At 65.9% G+C, this 20,886-nt stretch overlaps 1 protein-coding gene across 3 annotated transcripts in view; it reads right to left on the bottom strand.

Annotated features, from left to right (window-relative positions):
* PHACTR3 (phosphatase and actin regulator 3) overlaps positions 1 to 20,886 on the bottom strand; it is an 81,140-nt gene that overhangs the window by 21,526 nt on the left and 38,728 nt on the right. For 2 of the 3 annotated variants that reach the window (XM_055137387.1, XM_055137386.1), the window contains exons 2-6: positions 4,737 to 4,895; positions 4,366 to 4,440; positions 4,008 to 4,163; positions 1,685 to 1,882; positions 170 to 326 (exon numbers count right to left, since the gene is read on the bottom strand). In XM_055137387.1, coding sequence (XP_054993362.1) covers positions 170 to 326; positions 1,685 to 1,882; positions 4,008 to 4,163; positions 4,366 to 4,440; positions 4,737 to 4,895 — 745 coding nt within the window. Of the gene's footprint in view, positions 1 to 169; positions 327 to 1,684; positions 1,883 to 4,007; positions 4,164 to 4,365; positions 4,441 to 4,736; positions 4,896 to 8,785; positions 8,808 to 20,886 lie in introns of those variants that run through there. The other variant, XM_055137388.1, reaches the window with a different exon arrangement.

The raw sequence follows: 20,886 nt of genomic DNA, 5'->3' as shown, positions 1-20,886 counted from the left end.
TGTGTCCCGTAATCCCACACCTTCTCATCGTACACCCCTGCACACTCCATGCACACACCCCTACACCACCACCCCGTACAACCCCCGTGCACCCTGACACACCCCTGTCCTGCACCCCTGCACTGGCCCGCCCCCACGCCCCCAGCCGCAGGCGGCGTGTCCCACTCACCTGCCCTGACAGTGCTTGGTGGCCAGTGCCCGGTGCAGCTCCTCGATGACGCGGCTGGGGGGCCGCGGGCAGGGCACGGCGGGGGGGCTCGGGGACCCGGAGGGGCTGGACAGCTGAGCCCGCAGGGCGGGGTCCACATGGAAGGGCACAGCCTGGCCTGGGGCGCGGACAGGAGATGAGGAGCCCCTGGTGCCGTCTCCCGCCAACGGGGCCCCCGCACCCGGACACGGCTTCCCGGGACCCGCACCCGGACACAGCTCCCGGGACCCGCACCCAGACACAGCTCCCGGGACCCCCCGCAGGACACAGCTTCTGGGACCCACGCCCGGACACAGCTCCCGGGACCCCCGCAGGACACAGCTTCTGGGACCCACGCCCGGACACAGCTTCCGGGGACGCGCCTCTCTGGGGCCCGGACACAGCCGTGGGCGGTCCTGGACACGGGCCCCGGGCAGAGCACAGCGTCCACCCCCAGGCCTGTCCAGTCCCTGGCCCAGCCAGCCCAGCCCCAGGTCTGGACCCGAGGTTCTCTCGTGTGGAGCAGGCGCCGGCTGCACCCAGAGACACCCTGCAGCCCCCCCGAAGCTCGGGACCCCCCTGGCCCCGCAAGGCCTCGGAGCACTGCCTGGGGGAGGGGGCTCAGCGCTGCCGGCAGGCCCCGGTCACCGAGGATGGCCCCTGAGGCCTGCGCCTGAGCCTGGCCGGGGCGCCCTGGAGTCTCCAGTCCTGCACGGGGACCAGGTCCCACTGCTCCCAGTTGCCAGCCGCCGGGAAACTGAGGCTCAGCAGCCGGAACCACCTCACCCCACCCCCACCCTGCACGGGCTGCTCGCCTACCGCAGGCCAGGCCCCCAGACCAGGGGGGTTACAGGCCTTGCTGGCCAAAGTGGGGAGTGGACGGGGCTGTGCATGCCCTGGAGGCCCCCGGAAGGGCCCCTCTCCTCCGGAAGGGCCCCCTGCTGCTGCCTAGTGGCCACACGTGGAAGCACATGTCCTCCCCTCTCCCCTTTAAGATCAGCCCCTAAATGTGGCCTCGGGCCAAAACAAAACATCCAAGTAAGCTCCCGCCCGGTCTCAGGTGGCCGTGGGCTTGGGGGCCAGCACTGACCCCATGGCAGCTGGGGCCGGGGGCTGGTCCTGAAGATGCAGGGTTGGGGCTCTGGGCAGAGAGTGGACGAGGAATGTCCCAGCGGAGAGCAGGGCGGGGGAGTGGGGGGAGAGTGTGGGAGCACTGGGTCCCGAGCCTTAGCAGGGCGTCGGGGTCTCCTCTGGGGGCAGACGAGGGTCCGGAACTGGATCTGGACCCATCTTCTGGATCGATTGTGGAGGGACGGCCCCGAAGCAAAGCCTGGGGCCGTGCCAGCCGCACCCTGAGCCAGACGGGGGAGGGGCCCCCGCTCTGCCCTGCGGCCCCTGAAACGGGAGCGGGGCCCTGGGGCCAGACGGGGGCGGCCCCTGACACAGGAGCGGGCCCTGGGAGTCGGAGACCCAACCCTGCGGGCCCCACGGGCTCACCTGAGAGCGGCTTCCCCGCCTTGGCGCCTGCCTTGGGCGGGGGCGTGGGCAGCAGGGGGGGGCTGGGCAGCTGCCCCCCAGGACTGGCCGGGGCGTCGGGCCCGGCTAAGGCTTCCAGGGGCTCGTCCGCGGCAGACTCGGGGCTCTCGGCGTCGGCGTCGCCCTGGGATGCCGCCGGCACGGCTGAGGGGTCCGCAGCTGCGCCAGACACGAGACGAGGGTCAGCGAGCTCAGAGGGTCCTGCGCCCACCGGGCTGCCCTGCACGTGCTCCGGGACCCTGCCGGGCCGCCTCACCTCCCGCCTCGGTTTACCCACCAGGGCCCGGGGAGCACTCACGGGGGCCCATGCTGGTGGCAACTTTGGGGCAGACGTTCAGCCACAGCCACCCCAGCACCCGGGCTGAGCCCCTGAGGGGGTGGGAGGCTGCGCCCCCCCCCGTGCCAGCCCAGACCCCCTTCGAACTCTCTGGCCCCCCGTCCTTTCTCCTCACCAGCTCCAACCCCCCCACCCCCCCCCCCCCGCTGCCCCCTTTCAGGGAGACGCGTCTCTGCTCACTGCCTCTTGGGGGGCGAGTCACGCTGGTGCAGATATGGGGGGGCTGGAGTGACAGGACAGCGGGAGGGCATCTGCCTCGCACACTGGCAACCCGGGTTCGACCCTTCGATCCCCGGCATCCCACAGGGTCCCCTGAGCACTGCCAGGAGTAATTCCTGAGAGCAGAGCCAGGAGGAGCCCTGAGCCTCGCTAGGGGCTCCCCCACCCCAGAGGGTCCCAGACTCAGCAGAGGTGGGCGGGTGTAGTTTGGGGTGGGGTCCCCTCCTCCCCGCATGGGGCCCCGAGCTTGGCCCCGGGGCCCTCAGGGCCAGACACTGTGCTGGGGGCGGCCGGTTGCAGGGTGGGAGCCCCGGGGGCCCCAGGAGGAGGCTCCTCCCACTGGAGTGAGACCGGACTCTGAAGGGCCCCTGGGGAGGCCCTGGGGTCAGCACGCGGGAGGAGGTGGCCCAGCTGACCCCTCAGTCCTCGGGGCGTGTCACCCCCACACTCCGCCGCCCTGACCAGACGCAGACTCAGCCCCACCTGGGCTGACCCTTGACCTTTCCTGATCTCCTGCCGGGGCTCCACCGGCCTACCCCTTCCTGGTAGTCACAGGGCACCCGGGGGGCCCCCGGCTGGCCCGAAGCTCAGGGCTGGGCTCCCCCGAGAGCAGCACCCCTCCCCCGCAGCCCCCCACAGCCGCCCCCACCCCATCCCGCTGTCCCCCCACAGCCCCCTCCAGCCCACAGGCCCTCGCTGTCCCCTGCCCCTGCTGTCCACCCCCCACAGACCCCACTGTCCAGCCGCACCCAGGGCGGCCTCAGGGACCTTCTGAGGCAGCATCTCCCAGGGCCTCAGCCCCCTCCCGCCCTGGACTTCTCCCGGGGTCCAGCTGGACGCCTGCGGAGGGCGACTCTGGAGGGGCCCCTGACCACTGACCACAGTGACCCCTGCGGGGGCTGGGCAGGAGCCAGGTGGAGGGGCAGGGTGGGGCGAGCTTGGGGTGCGGGCAGGGCGGCTGACCCCGGGGGGGGGGGGGCCGAGCTCCTGGAGACCCTCAAGTGCTCTGGGCTGTTTCCGTCTTACAGGCCGCCCAGCTCTGGCCAGCAGGGGGCGTTCCTGGCTCACGTGCCCCCGCGGACTGGCAGGACACGGCTGGGGTCCAGCACTGGGGCTGTGCCCCGCTGCCCAGGCTAGTCACGCGGCACCAGCTTCTGTGCGGGACAGACGGTGGACACTGGGGGCAGGACAGGAGGCGAATCAAGGGCAGGTAGGGGGACTCGGGGGGACGCAGGCTCAGAGAGGTCAGCTGACCTCCCAAGGCCACACAGCTTGGCCACGGAGACGGCCACGTCCTCCCCAGGCCACCTCCACGCTGCTCCCTGGGGTTCACCTGTGACCCCCATTTCTTCGGGGTCCCAGGATGCCCCGGGGGCCTGTGCGTCCACAGAGACCCCAGCAGTGAGCAGCCCCCCCACCACTCGACCCAGCCCCACGTGGGGACCCGGTCCTGGGGCCAGCACTGGCGCAAGCCCGAGACGGCCCACAGCTGCCCCTGGCCCACCCCGCCCTGTGCGGCACTCGCACCCGTCCCCGTCCCCGCTCAGCTGCACGTTCCACCGTGAGTGCAGGCTCGCGGGACGGCCCCCGACCCCGGCCACTGCAGGGCGCAGGCGGGCGCCCACGACGCGGGGGGGGGGGAGGGGTCTGGGGCCAACTCCTGCACGACCCTGGGCCCGAGGGGAGAAGCTGCAGGTGGGCAGCCGGCCTGGCCCACCCGGCCGGTACCTGCGTCCTCGGCGTCGGGGCAGTGCGGGGCGGCTGGGGACATCTGCTCCGGCCCCGCAGCCTCGGCTTCCCCGGGCGGCGCGTCCTGGGGTCCGAGCGGCTCCTGCTGGGGGGCCGGGGGTGCCCCGTCGGGGTCGCAGGCTTTGCTGTCGGCCTCTGCGGGGAGACGCCCCGTCAGCCCCTGCTGGCGCCCCCCGTGCGCCCCCCGCGCACCGCGACCGCCCTCGCAACGCCCGCATCCCCCCCTCCGTCCCCCCCCGCGCCCCCGCGGCCCCCGTGACCCCCCGCCGCGACCCCGCGCCTCTGCGCCCCCCGCCGCCCCCCGCGCCCCCCGCCCCCGCGCCCCACCCCGCCCTACCCTGCTCCATCATCTCCAGCAGCCCCTTCCGGATGAGCCCCTCGCGCCCCGGCCGGCTGCTCATCTTCTCCAGCGCTGCGGACACGGACGGATGGTCACGGCACAGGCCACGGGCCAGGCGCACGCAGGGGTGGGGACAGCGAGTGCAGGGGCCCCGAGGCTCACGCCAAGGTAGAGCCGCGCCCACGGGGCTCCGGACACGTGTCCAGCAGCCCAGGGCAGCCAGTGGGTGTCCCCAGGGGCACCACCCCGCCCCCCGCCCTGGGACAGCCACAAGAGACCCGAATGTCCCCCCACCCCGCCCAGCCACGGGACAGCACGTGTCCCCCCCCCCACGGGACAGCGCGTGCCCCCCCTCCCGCCGCGCTCACCCGACGTCGTCTGCTTGAGCTTCTCGCTTTTCTTCTTCCTCCACTTCCAGGGCTTGAAGATGCGGCCCAGCGAGGCGAGCTTGTTCCTCCTCACGGGCGGCGTGCGGGTCCCTGAGACCAGGTACTCGGGGCGGGCCGGGGGCGTCCCCGCCATCTCATCTGCAGGGACACGCCAGGCCTGAGCGACCAGCTGCACACGGCGGGCCCGAGTCCTCACACCAGGCCCGGCCCCCGCGCCCCGCACCGACCCCGGCCCCTCACGGCCGCGCCCCCCAGCCACGGCAGGGAACAGGCGTGCGGCCCTCAGGGGCCACAGGGAGCCACGCGCCCGGGCCCAGGTCTGCGCGGGAGCAGGGCTGCTCCACGAGGACCCGCGGGAAGGCAGGTGGTGGCGGGGCGGGAGGGGGCACCCCACAGGCACTGGCCCACCCGCTGACAGCGCCCCCCCACGGCTGCAGGGCCCAGGGGCGCCTCTGCCTGGACCTTCCCGGGACCCCCGCCCCGCCCCCCAACACCCCTGTCTGCACCCACCGCCCACGGCCACACAGGGGTGAGGCTCGGCGCCCGGGCTCGTGGCCAGGTTAGCGGGAGCCTCGGCACACGGGACCCCAGGAGCTCCCCGGGGCCCCGTGGAGGGGGAAGGTGTTTCCACACGCTCCGCCCCCCTGCAGCAGGGGGCCCTGACAGAAGCTTCTGGAACAACCCTCGCTGTCTGGAGCAGACGCAGGGAGGGGTGGGAGCACCGTGGGCCGCCCGGTGGGTGTCTCACAGGGGCAGGAGGGGCTGGGGGGGACCGGCCAGCTGAACATCCAGCCTGAAGGTCAGTGGTGAGTCGCCCCGAGCCCAGACGGGTGTCCCAGAGCTGCACCCGCACTCGCCCCGGGGCAGGACCAGGCCAGGCCAGACTGCAGCAGCCCCAGCCCTGCAGAGCGCCAGCTTCCCGCGGACGCCAGGGGGCGGCAGAGCTTCTCGGCCGGGCCAAGCCCCGGAGCTGACTCCACGGTGGGAGCTGCTGGAGGGCTTTGCTTAGGGGGCCTGTCCCCAAGGTCGGCCGGAGAAGCACGTCTGGGCCACAGTCACACAGCTCGGCGGCCCCCAAGAAGGGGAGCCCGGAGGTCCCGAGAAGCACGGGGAGCATGGGGAGGAGCACCAGGGGGGAGCACGGGGAGGAGCACCGGGAGGATCATCGGGGGAGCACTGAGGAGAACTAGGGGAGCACAGGGAGGAGCATTGAGGCAGCAGAGTGGAGCATTGAAGGGAGCATAGGGAGAAGCACCGAGGGAGCATGGGGAGGAGCACCAGGGGGAGCACGGAGAGAAGCACCGGAGGAGCACTGGGGAGAACTGGGGGAACACGGGGAGGAGCACTGGGGGGAGCACGGAGGAGGCCGAGCACAGGGGAGACCGCCTGGGCACTGAGGATGCACGGGCTGGAGCCCCCAGTGGCCAGAGCCCAGGACACGGTCGGCTCGTCCCACTGACGCTGCAGCTACGAGACACTCCCCCCCCCACGGCACCAGCACCTGCACCTCAGACCCCCTTTAAGGCTGCCTGAACCTGCCTACTTCCTCCCGGCTCCCCCAGAGGCCTGCGGCACCCAGGTGCGCCCCAGCCCGCCCACTCCCCCTCCCCCACCCCTCCCTGTGCCCTGCCCCCCCCACATCGCAGCCCTCCCGCACCCCGACAGCCTGGGGGCTTGGCCCTGTGATGCCTTAGACCCAGGGCACCGGCACGTCCTCTTCCTGCCGCCCTTCCCTGGCCCACACCACCGCCTTCACTGCTCATAGCTGGGGACCTGCCCGCCCAACCCTGCAGCCAGGAACCCACACAGACGCCAAAGTCCACAGCCCCACACCGGGCACTGGGCAGGACACCGGAGCACACACAGGGCGGGTGTGCAGGACATCAGAGTATACACAGGGCGGGTGTGCGGGACTCCAGAGTACACGCAAGGCGGGTGTGCCCAGACACCGGAGTACACGCAGGGCGGGTGTGTGGGACACCGGAGTATACGCAGGGTGGGTGTGCCCAGACACCGGAGTACACGCAGGGTGGGTGTGCCCAGACACCGGAGTACACGCAGGGTGGGTGTGCCGGGGCACCGGAGTACACGCAGGGCGGGTGTGTGGGACACCGGAGTATACGCAGGGCGGGTGTGCGGGACTCCGGAGTACATGCAGGGCGGGTGTGCCCGGACACCGGAGTATACGCAGGGCGGGTGTGCCGGGGCACCGGAGTACACGCAGGGCGGGTGTGCCGGGGCACCGGAGTACACGCAGGGTGGGTGTGCGGGACACCAGAGAAGCCACCGCAGGTCAGCCGCTCATGCAGCAGAACATCCATTCAGCATTCATCCCTCCCTCCCTCCCTCCCTCCCTTCATCCTTCCCTCCCTCCCTCCATCTTTCCATCTGTGCTTCCACCCACATGTCCTTCCACATCCATCCATCCTTTCTTCCTTCATCCACCCACCCACCCATCCATCCTTCCTTCTATCAATCTATTGTCCATCCATCTACACCCATTATTCCACCCACCCCCACCCAGCACCGAAGCACCCACCATCCACCTACCCATCCCCCGTCCCTCCATTTCTCCTTCCATCCATCATCCATCATCCATCCATACACACACACTGTCCATATGTCCATACATCTTCCGTCCACCAGCCTCCCACTCATCCTTCCCCATCCATCCTTCATCCTTGAACCCATCCTCCCTTCATCCATCCTTCCATCTGCCCAACCTTCTGTACATTCTCCCACCCACCCTTTCACCTATCAACCATTCATCTGTCAACCACCCACCCATCATCCATCCATCAATAATCCTTCCATCCTTCCACTTGTCCGTATATACATACAGCATCCATGTGTCCATGCACCCATCCCTTCGTTTATCTGTCCTTCTATCCACACCATCTATGCATCTATCCTCCATTCACCTGCCTTCCTTCTTCCTCCCTCTTTCCCTCCTCCCTCTTTCCCTCCTCCCTCTTTCCTTCCTCCCTCTTTCCCTCCTCCCTCTTTCCCTCCTCCCTCTTTCCTTCCTTCCTCTTTCCTTCCTCCCTCTTTCCCTCCTCCCTCTTTCCCTCCTCCCTCTTTCCTTCCTCCCTCTTTCCCTCCTCCCTCTTTCCTTCCTCCCTCTCTCCTTCCTTCCTTCCTCTTTCCTTCCTCCCTCTTTCCCTCCTCCCTCTCTCCTTCCTCCCTCTTTCTGTCCTTCCATCACCGTCTATACTCCAGCTCCCTGGAATAATTTCCACCATCTGGTGCTGGGGGTGTGGCTCAGGGCCGAGCACCTGCCTCGCAGGGTGAGAACTTGTGTCTGCCCGGGCACTGCCCAGACACCGAGCAAGATGCGGCCAGCTCTGCCATGAGTGACCCCTGGGCCTGTACAGGGTGTGGCCCGGCAGCCGTGGGCCCCGGGACCGGCTCGTGCACCCCTGCTTCCTGGCACCCGGAGGGAGCAGTGGCAGGGAGAGCTGAGCCGCCCGCCCGCACTTCCCAGAGGGGCCGCCAGGGGGCGGCAGGAGCGTGGGAACCGGGACGGCGGGACGGCTCTCACACAGGCTCTCCGGGAGAACCGCACACGTGACCAGCGCGGCAGGGGCTGCCGCTCTCTGCTCCGACTCCCTCCCACCTCCCCTCCCTGAGCAGCCAGCACCACGCTCAGCCCCCTGCAGGGCTCCCTACAGCTCCCTGCTGGAAGGTTCCACGCAGCTCCCACAGGGGGGGGCTCCGAGCCCCTTCCCGCCCCCCTCGACACCCTGGGAGAATGAGGGGCCCCCAGGGGGCTTCTTGCCCTCCAGCTGCCATGTGCGAGCTGCTCCGTGAGGGGCTCCGAGAGAGAAAGCAGCCCCCACCCAGGAGGCTCCAGGGACGGGGGGGATCAGAGCCCGCAGCCCCCTCCCCCGCCTCTCTCTCCCCTCCTCCCTCCACCTCCTTCCCTTCCTCCCCTCCTCCTTGTCCCTCCCCTCTTCCTCCTCCTCCCCCTCCTCCCCCCTGCCCTGTTCGCTTGGGTGCTCCGTCTGCAGAGGGGAGAAGACTCTTACCACAGTGCTCTGGCAGGAAACAGAAGGATTGGGGGAGCTGCTTTTGGAGCTGAGCTCCTGAAGGTTATTTTTGCCAGGCGGGGAAGCGGCGAGTCTGCGCGAGGCTTTAGGAAACCGAGCGTCTGTCCCTTACCGGTAGTCAGCGTGGGGCCCCAGGTGCAAGCAGACAGGCACTCGCGCCTTTAAAGATCGACCCCGCTTGGCATTTTCTGGACTCGCTGAACGATCGACTGGCCGGAAGGACTCTGAGCGCGGATCAGCACAGGGGCCGGAGCCTTTGCAGCCGCTGGCGCCCGGCCACCCTCCCGCCAGCTGCCCCAGCCCGGACACCGGTGGGATGCCAATGAAGGGCCAGCGTGTTCTGCCGCCTGCCAAGTCAGTGCTCCTGCGCCCGGCAGCCCCGTCCCCGACACTGGTGGCGCGGGGGCGGGAGATGGGGCGGTGGCCAGGCCATCTCCCAGAGACCCCGTCACCCGCCATCGCTTCCTGGGCCATGGGGCGGGTCCCACGCCCGCCCGTCGGGCCGAAGCAGAGCGAGAATCATGGTGGGGCCTGGCCTGCGGCCCCCGCTGGAGAAATAGGAAGGTGGAACCGAGGCAGTTTGCGGGGGCTGATGTTGGGGCTCGTGTGCCCAGACTCTCACCGGTGCCAAACTTCTCACAACCCTGATGCACAGTCCCGCCCCTGCAGGGAGCCGGGACCCGGCCCAGAGGCTTGTAGCGGAAGACCCGTGTCAAGCCACAGCCACCGGGACGGAGCCACCGCGGCCAGACACACGGCCTCGCCGGAGCAGAGAGAAACAGGAGACTCGAGCGAACAAGTGGGACAGGCCTCGGCACCCCCAGGCACTTTCGGGGCTGGCTCTGTGCTGAGACGCAAGCCAGGGCCCGGGGGCACAGGAAGCCGGGCCCTCACCAAGGGCGGCCGCGGGCCACAGCCAGAGCTCAGAGAAACCGCGAGTCAAGGCCGTGCAGGTTCGCCGAGACGCCTGGGCGCGCTGGGCTCCGAGGCCAGGCCCGTGACGGGCGGCACCCAGGACAGCTCTCCGCCCGCCTCCCGACCACCAGAAGGGCGGCCCTGGCTCGGGGGGGGGGGGGGGGCAGCGCCGGGCACGGGCCAGGCCCAGGAGTCTCCCTGACCCCAGGGTTCCTGCATCACCGTGGCGGGTGCCCGCGGCTGCTCCAAGGCCTCCCCCTCCCCTCCCCTCCCTCCCCTCCCCCACGCCTGACCCACACGGCCCCGCGTGCCCCTGAGATGTGGGCCACAGGCAGGCTAGTATTCAGCAGCCTCTGGGGCGGTGAGCGCGGGCTGCGTCCACACCACAGACCCCGGAAGGCCCGACCCTTGGGGGTAAACGCCCCTCCCGGGAAGGCCGGGGCAGCCCTGCCATGCAGGAGAAGGCACAGGGTCCCTGCTCGGGGCTCGGGCCTCAGGAACTGCCACCTCGTCCTCGATCCCATCACCCCTGAGCAAGGCGAGATGTGCCAGGAGCAAACGGGGAAACGCCTGGCGTGTGGGGAGCTGGTTTGGGGCGAACACGCCCCCCTCGGGCGGGGCGACCTGCGTGAGCCAGACTGTTCCCTCCCACGGACCAGCCACTGCCGCTCAGAAGCACCACTGGGAGAAAACGGTCAAAACAGATGAGCAAGGACAGAGCACACGGAACACACGCCCACGCACACACGGAGCACATGAAACACACGCACACAGGGCACATGGAACAGATGCACATGCACACACAGAGCACACGAAACACATGCACACAGAAAGCACAAGGAATACATGTACACACACACAGAGCGCATGACACACGCATGTGCACACAGGGCACATGGAACAGATGCACACGCACACACAGAGCACACGAAACACATGCACATGCACACAGAGAGCACACAGAACAGATGCACACACAGCACATGGAACAGGTGCACATGCACACACAGAGCACATGGAACACATGCACACACACGCAGAGCACACGGAGAAGGGCCTTTTGAAGTTAGTGCCCCGGCAGAGCCTTCTCCACCCAGGGGCACCACGCCTCAGGGAAGGGGCGTGGCTGCCCCCCAGGGTCCCAGCAGGAGCCCGAGGGCAGGGCCTGCATGGGGGACACCCACCCTCCCTCCCGTGTGGACGGGCACTTTGCACATGGGCCGGGAGGCCCCGCCAGCCCAGGAGGGACACAGCCAGCAAGGCTCAGCGAGGCCAGGCCGAGAGCGAGAGGCCCTCGCAGGGAAGAGGAGGGCGGCTGCGAGGTCCAGGACACGCAACGCCGTTCCCGACTCCCCACGTTTGGCGGGAGACACGGGTCAGACGGAGAGACTGGAGACCTAACGTCTGGGTTAGAAGTCAGAGGAATCCACCCTCCCCGAGTCACAGAGACGGGGCAGAGGCTGGTCACTCACCAGCTGTGGCCTGCCAGAAGCAGGGCCTGACCACAGCCACGCTGGGCTGAGGCTGTCTCGGGTGAGAGCCAGGCCAGGAGCGACCCACGAGCCGTGGCATTCTCTCTGGCACCATATGCACCCCTGGGTCAGCCAGGTGGGCGGGGCGAGGCTGGCCGAGTCAGAGGGGAGCGACAGTGCAGGGGGCCCGACCCGGGTTCAATCCCCGAATCCCAAATGGTCCCCGAGCTGCTCCAGGAGCAACCCCTGAGCATCACCGGGTGCAGCTCAAAAACGGAAAAGATCAAGAGAAAAACACAGCCCTTGTATTCTGTTGTGCACACTTAGAGATGGGCTCGGGGTTCCGTGCACGAGAAGCCATTATTGACAGTATTGTGAACCTCAGAATCTTTACCAGTTGGTTTTTTTTTTTTTTTTTTTTTTTTTTCTTTTTGGGCCACACCCGGTGATACACAGGGGTCACTCCTGGCTCTGCGCTCAGGAATTACTCCTGGAGGTGCTCAGGGGACCATATGGGATGCTGGGAATCGAACCCAGGTTGGGTGTGTGCAAGGCAAACGCCCTTCCCGCTGTGCTATTGCTCCAGCCCCTATCATTTTTTTTTAAGTAATAAAAAGAAAAGCACAATCAGAAAATCTAGAAAAAACATCTGCAGGTTCAGCATTGAAGCTTCACAGAAATAGAAGCGATTAAGGACGAAAGATCTGCTTGTCCAGACAGGGTAAGGATTTTAAAACATCTTCCAAATCAATAGAAATAAGGTCCAAGGCTGAGCTCGGGGTAGGTCCCATGGCCCGGGCTGACAGCCCATCAGAAGACAGCTCTGAGGGACTGTGCGTCCTCACGTGCGGCCGACCTCTGCTGAAGATTTAGCCTCTCGGGGGGCGGGGGCGGGGGCAAGCAAGAAGTAGGAAAAAACTAAAATACAGAAATAAGTTCAATGAGTCACCCAAGAGAAGCAAATTAAAGCATCACTTTCTGTCCCTTGGGGAGCTGATGGAGCAGCTAGAATTGCAGAGGGTCACATGGCTGACTCCACCACCCCACACACCGAGGCCAAGGGCTTCCGGACCCCAGGACCTTGCCAGGTGCAGAGAGTTCTAAGTGTCTGTATTCCCCAACAGACTTGTCCTTCTCGAGAAATAATCCAGCATATATACAAAGAATGGAACACACACACATACACACACGTGCATGCACACACATGCACACACATGCACACACATGCACGCACGCACAGTCTAGTGGAAAGAGGAACATGGCAATGGGTGGGCAAGAGGCATGGCAGAATTCCCAGCGAGCATCAAAACTGCACTTGGAAAGGGATGATCCTGAAGACAGCTCGAGGCCTGATGCTGACCTTAGAGGCAGCGTGTGTGATTATACCTTCAACATGGTGTCATCATTAGAAAATACCGAGTGTGTGCAGTTTACAAGATGCGCGTAAGACAAATATCTGCAGTGACTGACTCCGGGTCCAAGACTCACGGGTGACTTTGGATTTAGTCAGAGATGCACCAGAGTGTTCATCTCACATTGTCAGCAAGTTCCTGGAAACGGGAAACTTAGGCAAATGAATGTCTGCTAAAAGCACATTCTCGAGCAGCCTGCCCTGGTCCCGCGCTGGCTGGAATCCCCCCTTTCTCGCCAGAGTCGTCACGGAGGCTATGGGGGGTCTGCCGGGCCCCCGAGGACCAGTGACGCTGGCACTGCGGTCGTTCCGGCTCAGGACCTGCCCTGGGCCGCCTCTCCACTCCCCGGGGACAAGGCAGGCCCCGATGGTCTCGACTCACTGTCACGACAGCCAACATCTAACATGGAACAGGAGGGAGTGCGTGCGAAAATGCATAGTAAGACTTCTGAGAAATAGTTACTTACTGGGCGTGGGGCCACCGGGGCACTGCCCAGGGCTACTCCCAGCTGTGTGCTTGTGGGTCACTCTGAGCAGTGCCAGGGGGTCATGCAGTGCCAGGGACTGGACCTGGGACTCTAGCACGCAAAGCAGGCACTGGCAGAGCCAGAGACCCAGCACCCACCCCCCCACTGCAACCGTCATTTCTAAAAGAACAGACCAACGTCAATTAAGATAAAAGCCCAGAAGTAGAAATACGGAAAGTGGGGTTTGATCTTGCGTTTTAAATCAGGAGTGAAAATGGCCTATTCCAAGGTGAGCTGGGTCTCTGAGCTGACTCAAGGACATCAACCCCTGCCACACACACACACACACACACACGCCCATGAGCATACATATACACACATGCACACATACACACATGCACACACAGACACATGAGCATACATGCGCACACACATGCACATGGGCATGCATGCACACACATACACAAGCATACATGTAACACGCACATATGCACATGCATGCACATGAGCATACATGTAACACGCACATATGCAGTGAGCATACATGTACACATGCGCACGCACACACATACACACAAACACACATGCACATCGAGAAATAATCCAGTGTATAGAATAATCCAGCGCAGGGAAACACACGCATTTCCCTAAGCACGGTTTGCCCTTGAGAACAGGAACCCAGAGCAGCCCAGGAGGGGGGAGGCAGAGCTCAGCCGGGCTGGTGACGGGCAGACACGCTCCTTAGACATAACCTCAGTGAACAAAAACATCATATGGGGCCTCAAAATTTGCAAAACTGCCCTCCAAAGTGCTCCCTGAGGGATGAGCCCGGAAGCAAGCCCTGAGCACTGCCAGACGTGGCCCAAAACACAACAAAAATGACACAACAACAAAAATCACAAAACTTTGAAACATGAAAATGCCTCGCACAGCAACGCCGGGGCTGCACAGAATGCCGGGTGGGTCCATCTGGGCTCGGCCTCCCTCACCCCTGTGGCCTCCAGCCCCTGCCCGGAGTGACCCCTGAGCTCGGAGTCATGAGTAAGCCCTGGAGACCGCCAGGAGGGGCCCAAAATGACCAAGCAAAGCAAAACCAGCACCACCGTGCTTGCAGTGGGCCTGGCTGTGTGGGGGAGGGGGGGAAGTCAGCGCGAAACAGCCCAGCCAGCCGCCCGGCTGTGAAGGGAGCCCCTCGCTCACCGCCACGCGGGGCTCGGACCCTCGGCCAGAGCACCCACACGCCGTCAAACGCTCAGGCCCGACGCGCCCACAAGTACGGCCGGGGCGCCCCGCTTTGCGCCCCACCTTTTGATGGAGTCCTGCAAAGTCTCGGGCACACGGTCTCTCGGCTAGTCTGCGTCCCGCCCCGGCGACACCCACACCCTGCACGGCGGCGTCCCCAGCCCCGACTCCACCACCTCGCGGCTCATCTCACAGAGACGCCAAACCACCGACAGCGTCAGGAAGACTCGTCTCCGGGCTGGGGGCTCCGGGTGTTCCCAGGGTGGGGAGGGGCCGGCAGCCCCCCCCTCACTGTACTGCCTGGCGCCCCCCGCGCCACACCCACGTCCCATCACCACTTTCATGACTCGTAACCCAGGGAAGTGTCGTAGAGCTTCCCGAGTGTGCGGCCACAAACACAGCCGCGAGGCCCGTCAGAGCCACCAGCCCAGGTGGCAAAGGAGCACAGGAGCTGAGGAAGCTCAGGAAACCAAGGCAATACCACAGAAGGCTCAGCTAGCAGCGGTTGCTTAGTAAACCTGCAGACAAGGACTTCATGGCCCCATGGTGACATATAACAATTTTCACTAATTTTCTTTTGCTGGGCTGGAGCAATACCACAGCAGGTAGGGCATTTGCCTTGCACGCGGCCGACCTGGGTTCGATTATCCATCCCTCTTGGAGAGCCCGGCAAGCTACCGAGAGCATCCTGCCTGGCAAGCTCCCCGTGGCGTATTCAATATGCCGAAAACAGTAACAACAAGTCTCACAATGGAGACGTTACTGGTGCCCGCTCGAGCAAATCGATGAACAACGGGACGACAGTGCTACAGTGCTACAGAAGTATTTTTGATAGTCTCACGAGCCACTCAGTTGTAACAAGCAATATAAAATAAATTATTCTGTGCCTGCTAAGGGGGACGGGCTTGGGGACCAGTGTTTGCGGAAACGGGGGAGATGATGGCAGGGAAGTGACATGTGTGGTGGGACTGGTGTTGAAATACTGTCAGATTTGCCTGTCACAAATGTATCGCGAACAACTTTATAAAATCATGTTGTTTAAATAAAGGGGGAAAACAAAGAAATATAAAACATTTTTTAATGTAGGAGTACTGCTATTTATTCAGCCTTTGATTAAGCTGTTGAACTGGGCATGAACTCCACATTACTTAAAAAAATATATTTTTAATTGGATATTTGTGAGATAGACCCTTACAAAGCTGTTCACGGCTGGGTTTCAGCCACACAGTGACCCACGCCCACCCCTCCACAGTGTACATGTCCCACCACCAGTGTCCCCTGTTTCCCCCCAACCCCCGCCCCCTACCCCCAGCCCCCCTCTGTGGGAGGCACTTCCCTTCTGCTCTGTCGCCTTTTCCTGTCATGCATCGTGGTCTGCAGTACAGGGGCTAAGAGGGCACGGCGGCCTATTGGCGGCGGCTGCCCCAATATTAAAACATTATCATAATCACAACGTTATGATTCAGACAAAAGGTCTAAAGCCAAACATGAAATGGAAAGGGCTGGTGTGACAGTACAGCGGGGAGGGCACTTCCCTTGCATGTGGCTGACCCAGCTCAGTCCCCGGCATCCTGCAGGATCCCCTGAGCACTTCCAGGACTGACCCTGGGGTGGAGGGTCCGGAGTGACCCCTGGACATTGCTGGGTGCGGCCAACACCCAAAACTAACCAAATAAGAAAATTTGAAAAATGAAAATTTCACTGTTTCCTCCCAAACTGGCGACCTCCCCGACTACCCATCGCACCCCCTCCCTCGCTCCCCGAGTGTGCAGGCTGGAGACCCCTGAGCGCCCCCCCCACCGAACATGACATCCTGCTGGGGCAGCAGCTGCGGGCAGGGGAGGGGGGGATGGCGACGCACTGAGTGGCCCCAACAGTCGGGGTGACCCTCCGAGAGGCGCGTGACCCCAGGAACAGGCGCCCTAGTGACCCGCGTCCCACACAGCTCGCCCGGCCGGCCCCAGGCCTCGGACTGACCGAAAGGGAAGGGGCCGGGAGACACCCCAGGGTGGCCACGAGCGAGGCCGTCAGGTGGGAGGGCGGGAGAGGGGCAGGAGCCGGGTCAGAGCACCCCAGGGAGCATGCAGAGCTGCACAGTCCTCCCCCCCAAACCAGCCCCGCCAGGAGCCCGCCAGCCCCCGCCCCACCCCCGCCCCACGCCACGGCCTCTGGCGTCTCCCTGCAGCCCTCACTCCCCTCTCAGTGTGGAGGGTCAACGTCCTCCAGCGTTAGCCAGGCCAGCCCCCTTGGCGGCTATTTTGGCTGGTGCCTTCAGAGCTGTCACCCATGGGTGGGGTGGGCAGGGGTGGGCCACCCTCTTGCTTGGGGTGATGGTCACCCAGGCCGCCTCCCCGCAGGCCACTCCTCCCATCAACACCTGCCGACCTGCCCAGACACGTGGCAGAGCTGGTCACTGCCCAGGACAGGTGACAGGGACAGGTGACTGGGACAGGTGACCAGCACAGGTGACTGGGACAGATGACCAGCACAGGTGACTGGGACAGGTGACCAGGATGGGTGACCAAGGCAGGTGACCTGGACAGATGACCAGCACAGGTGACCGGGACAGGTGACCAGGATGGATGACCAAGGCAGGTGACCTGGACAGATGACCAGCACAGGTGACCGGGACAGGTGACCAGGATGGGTGACCAAGGCAGGTGACCTGGACAGATGACCAGCACAGGTGACCGGGGCAGGTGCCGGGACAGATGACCCGGACAGGTGACCAGCACAGGTGCCGGGGCAGGTGACCAGGACGGGTGACTGGGACAGATGACCGACTGACTCTGCCACCGCCAGCATCTGCCTGGGGCTCAAGGCCCGGACAGGCCCCGCCGGGCGCCGGGGCAGGGCCGTGGCGAGCGCGTGGCCTGGTGCAGTTCCCTGCAGCCGCGCCCTCGGCTCCCGAGGGTGGGTTGTGATTCCAGGCCAGCGGCCCCTGGGCAGGCCTGGCAGGGTCCCGGGCCCGTGTCCAGTGGCGCTCCGTGCCTGGGGCACTCGGCAGACTCGGTGCTCACGGGGCTTCCTCCCGTTGCTGACGGCGAGAGGCCCGCATGTCCCTCTCAGGGCGCCCCAAGACCAAATGCAGCCCCGCGGGCACTGCCCGGGGCACCCGGCCGAGAGAGGGTCAGTGAGGGGCCCTGCCCGCCCCTGCAGGAGCGCGGCCGTGCCCCGACCCACCCACATTCACTCTAGAAAAGGCTTCCAGCTGCCACGAGCCCACAGGGCCCAGCCCAGGACCCCCCAGGGCGGCCGCGTCCCGGAGCAACAGGCACGACAGGTAAAGCAGGCAGGACACGGGGAGGTGGGAGACAGACAGACGCCCGCGGGGCAGGAGGCCACGACCCCAGCCACTTGCTCCGCCCAGCAGGGAACAGCGCAGCTGACAGGTGCAGCTCACCCTCACAGCAGAGGGCTCAGACCTCGCCCCGCCCGGCCGCGCCCGAGGGAGCGGGATGGGCGTGGGAGTCGCCCGGCAGAGCCCCGAACACGAGGCCACAGGCAGCGGCTCCCCCCGCGGCCCCCGACCCTCCTGCATCGTGCCCAGCCACAGCTGGCGCCCGCTTCCTTCCTCCCCCCCAGACTCACCCCGCCCACCCCAGCCCTGCCTGAGCCCCCCGGCCCCGGGGGTCCTGTGGGCCTGACAGCACTCAGCTGCTGGCCTCGTGTCCACGTGTCACATGTGTGTCCCGTGTCACAGGCCGCCTTCAGAGACGGGAGTGGCGGGTGGCCCTGGAGGGCTGGACCCCCGATGGCTGTGGGTGGTCGAGGCTCCCGAGCTGCCTCAGGGCGGGAAGGGGATGGGGGGGCGGGGGGAAGGGGTGGGGGGCCGCTGCCCGAGCCTGCACTCAGGAGGCCCCGGAGCCGGACAAGGGGACGCGGACGGACACTCCGCTTGGCCCAGAAGCTGAAGCCCTGCTGGATGGACATGGGGCCCCGCTGGCCCACACCCAGGCCCCCACTCAGGCCCGGGGTGAGGTGGGCAGCTCCGGGCGGGGCGCCAGGACACGCTGGTGAGGTGGAGGCCACGGTGCCGTGTGCTGGGCCTGCGGGAGGCGAGGCGCCCAGGGCCAGAGCCAGCAGGGCAGGGCAGGGCAGGGGCGGGGCGGGGCAGGGGGCAGGGGGCAGGGGCAGGGCTGGGCAGGGGGCAGGGGCTGGGCAGGGCAGGGCAGGGGGCAGGGGGCAGGGGCAGGGGCAGGCCGTGGGGCAGGAAGGGGCGGACGGCGGCGCGGGCGGGGGGGTGGGGTTTCTGATCCCACCAGCACCCAGTCTCAGAGAGGCCGCAGGGAAGGTGAGGGGCCCGCTGGGCTCCGGGTCTTGAGGAGATCTGAAGAGCAGCAGCCTGATTCCCCGGGCTCCCTGGAGGAGGGGGCGTCGGGGGCTGCCCCTGGCTGGACGGTGTGAGGGGCCCGGCCTGACTCTGCAGGACACGGGCTGAGGCACGGCCAGCAGGTGGCTGGGCAGGAAGTGACTCCCACACGGGGCACCAGGCGGCCCCAGGGCCGCGGGGTGGGGGTTGGGGTCCCCGGCGAGGGGCCACGTCACTGCTGGTCGTGCCTGCTGGTCTCCCTCCACTTCGCCATCCTCAGGACGGCCCAGAGCGCGGACGTCAGCCAAGGGGCCGGGAAGGGGACCCCTGAGCTCTGAAAGATCCACGGGCTAGTAGGAAGGAGTCGGGCGCCCCCTGCGCCTCCAGCCCCAGACACAGCCCTCAGCGCCTCGCCCCTCCTGGGCCCGTCCCCTCCAGCCCAGCCACTGCGGTGGGGGTGGGGGCTTCTGCCTCACCCACGGGGTCTGCGCCTTCGCCCACGGCCCCAGGACCAGCCCCCGCCCCGCGGGAAGCCGGCGGAGATGTGCATTTAAAAATACCCACGGGCCGGGGTGGGTATATATAGAGAGAGCCAGCACCCCAGCCCACACAGAATGCAAATATGTGCCGGGAGAAAGCCACGCTGCGTCTTAAATAGAGGACCGTGAATTGAGCACCAGCAGATAACAGAACCCGGGTTCCCAGCAAGCTGATGCCACCGGCCCAGTCCCGGGAACAACAACTCTGGTGCAGCCCCACAGGGGCGAGGAAGGAGGGCTGTTGGCAGCCCCACAGGGGTGAGGAAGGAGGGCTGTCGCAGCCCCACAGGGGTGAGGAAGGAGGGCTGGCCCGTGACACCACCGACCTGAGGCCCCCCGGGGTCGGCTAGCAGAGCTGCCCAGGCAGTTACAGCAAAAGGCCCAGCCCGGAAAGGCCAGAGGGAAAATAAAACAACAGGATTGCCAGGCTCGGACCCGAGCCAGGAAGGAGACTCAGAGAGACGGAGCTTCGGCGGGGGTGGGGGTCCCTTCCCGGGGCCCCCGTGAGGCAACACACAGAGTCGTGACATTTTCCAACGCCCTAAAGTCGAGGCCGCCTCAGCGGGCGGCTCTGGAGCACGTCTGGGGCGTGGCCGGAGCCCACCCTGGCCGTGGCCTCACCACGGCCTCCCGCCTGCTCGCCCAGAGCCCCTGCCCAGCGACTGTCTCGTCTCTGCACAAAGAGCCGTGCAGGTTCTACCTGAAACCAACTCACGGGCGCTCGAGTCACCGTCTACTGAGGGAACGGCCCCTCTGCTAAAGCCAGGCCAGCTCCCAGGCAGCTGGCCACGAGCACACACAACGGCCGGCCATGGGAGGTTCTAGCTGAGTAGCCCCAAGACCCAGTGCCCAGCTCTGAGTGTCCGCCCAGAGACCCAGTGCCCAGCTCTGAGTGTCCAGCTCTGAGTGTCCACCCAGAGGTCCAGTGCCCAGCTCTGAGTGTCCAGCTCTGAGTGTCCACCCAGAGGCCCAGTGCCCAGCTCTGAGTGTCCAGCTCTGAGTGTCCACCCAGAGACCCAATGTCCAGCTCTAAGTGTCCACTCCAGAGGCCCAGTGCCCAGCTCTGAGTGTCCACCCAGAGACCCAGTGTCCAGTTCTGAGTGTCCACCCAGAGGCCCAGTGTCCAGCTCTGAGTGTCCACCCAGAGGCCCAGTGCCCAGCTCTGAGTGTCCAGCTCTGAGTGTCCACCCAGAGACCCAGTGCCCAGCTCTGAGTGTCCAGCTCTGAGTGTCCACCCCAGAGACCCAGTGTCCAGCTCTGAGTATCCAGCTCTGAGTGTCCACCCCAGGACCCAGTGTCCAGCTCTGAGTGTCCAGCTCTGAGTGTCCGCCCCAGGACCCAGTGTCTAGCTCTGAGTGTCCACCGAGACCCAGTGCCCAGCTCTGAGTGTCCACCCCAGAGACCCAGTGTCCAGCTCTGAGTGTCCAGCTCTGAGTGTCCGCCCCAGGACCCAGTGTCTAGCTCTGAGTGTCCACCCAGAGACCCAGTGCCCAGCTCTGAGTGTCCACCCCAGAGACCCAGTGACCACCCCAGAGACCCAGTGCCCAGCTCTGAGTGTCCACCCCAGAGGCCCAGTGTCCAGCTCTGAGTGTCCACCCCAGAACCCAGTGCCCAGCTCTGAGTGCCCAGCTCTGAGTGTCCACCCCAGAGGCCCAGTGTCCAGCTCTGAGTGTCCGCTCCAGGACCCAGCCCTCACCCCTGCTTCTGCGCCCTCGGACACCC

This window comes from Sorex araneus, chromosome 5, assembly GCF_027595985.1.
Source record: "Sorex araneus isolate mSorAra2 chromosome 5, mSorAra2.pri, whole genome shotgun sequence".
In the NCBI taxonomy this organism is placed as follows: domain Eukaryota; kingdom Metazoa; phylum Chordata; class Mammalia; order Eulipotyphla; family Soricidae; genus Sorex; species Sorex araneus.
The sequence above is the reverse complement of the archived record's forward strand: the minus strand, read 5'-3'. Positions and strand labels throughout refer to the sequence as shown.